Source organism: Malurus melanocephalus, unplaced genomic scaffold (genome assembly GCF_030028575.1).
Source record: "Malurus melanocephalus ecotype Western Australia unplaced genomic scaffold, MMel_1.1 scaffold_1194, whole genome shotgun sequence".
Taxonomy (NCBI): domain Eukaryota; kingdom Metazoa; phylum Chordata; class Aves; order Passeriformes; family Maluridae; genus Malurus; species Malurus melanocephalus.
The window spans coordinates 61,454-62,732 of NW_026624426.1; the positions used below are offsets into that span (position 1 = coordinate 61,454).

Genomic DNA, 1,279 nt, shown 5'->3' on the forward strand with positions numbered 1-1,279 from the left:
GAGCATCTCGGGCTGAGCTTCAACCTAAACTCACTCAAACAAGAGGGAGTGGTTGTCTCTTTCTCCCTATTCACTACCACAATTCTTAAAAAACACAACCAAACAATAAAACCCAAAGAAAAAATGAGGAATAATTAGAAAGAAAATAAAAAATAAAGAATACAGAATAAAGAATACAGATTAAAAGAATAAAGAAGAATAAAAGAATAAAAAATAAAGAATAAAAGAATAAAGAATAAAAGAATAAAGAATAAAAGAATACAGAATAAAATAATACAGAATAAAATAATACAGAATTAAAAAAATGAAGAATAGAAAAATAAAGAATAAAAGAAAAAAGAATAAAAGAATAAAGAACAATAATGTACCTTCTTAAGGAAATACAGCCCATAGGCAACATTTCAACTACAGAGCCTGAACAACTGCAACTTCAGAAAAAAGATGGGAAAAGACCAAACTGCTACTGGACCAAACAGCTCTTGTTCACAGGAATAGCACAATAATTAACAAACCAAAATAAGAGTTGTACTTTGCCTTTACCTGGGCTCAGAATGACAAAGTTTGGCACTGAAATCTGAATTTTTAACTTTCACAGCTTTTCACTGCACTTCCACAACCAAGATGCTCATTCTGAACCTCCCAATCTCTTTKCAGAAGTGTTCCTCACCTGCTGTTGACCCCATGGTGCCACAGGGTGAGGTTGGTCAAACCAGGGKGGTTTATTTGGGGGAATCTGATCGTGAGATCCAGGCCCACGGGGCCCACCCGAGGCAGGATCCTGCACTCCAGAGCCCGTGGTGTCGTACTCTGCAGAACCAGCCAGAGGCAGCTGGGATTTCCCATCATCTGCAACAATTTAGAGACCATTAGAGGCATCCAAGGCACAAAAAATATGTTAATAAAACATATTGAAACTGTTCATCCAAGTCACAGTTAATACATTAACAAAACACATTAAAACTGATCATCCAAGTCGCAATTAATATGTTAACAAAACACATTAAAACTGTTAATCCAAGTCACAGTTAATAAAACACCAGCACACCGGGCTGCAGGTGAATTTTTTCTGCAGAAATCTGTTACTGGGAGAGAGGATTTTTAATCTATTTAACTCTCATCCCTTTGGATCTTTTTATACTCAAGCATCAACCTCCACCTGCTGCAAACCTCTGAACAGATTCAAGCTTTTGCCTGAAGCAAAGCAGCCTCATTATTCAAAAATGGGCTAAAACCTAAAACTTAAACAAATTTAAAAAAGAAAAGGGAAGGGGAAAAGGAA

General features: G+C 36.3%; 1 protein-coding gene across 1 annotated transcript in view; it reads right to left on the minus strand.

Annotated features, from left to right (window-relative positions):
- CHERP (calcium homeostasis endoplasmic reticulum protein) overlaps positions 1–1,279 on the minus strand; it is a 13,587-nt gene that overhangs the window by 7,528 nt on the left and 4,780 nt on the right. The window contains exon 8 of the mRNA XM_057387343.1: positions 635–852. Coding sequence (XP_057243326.1) covers positions 635–852 — 218 coding nt within the window. The remainder of the gene's footprint in view (positions 1–634; positions 853–1,279) is intronic.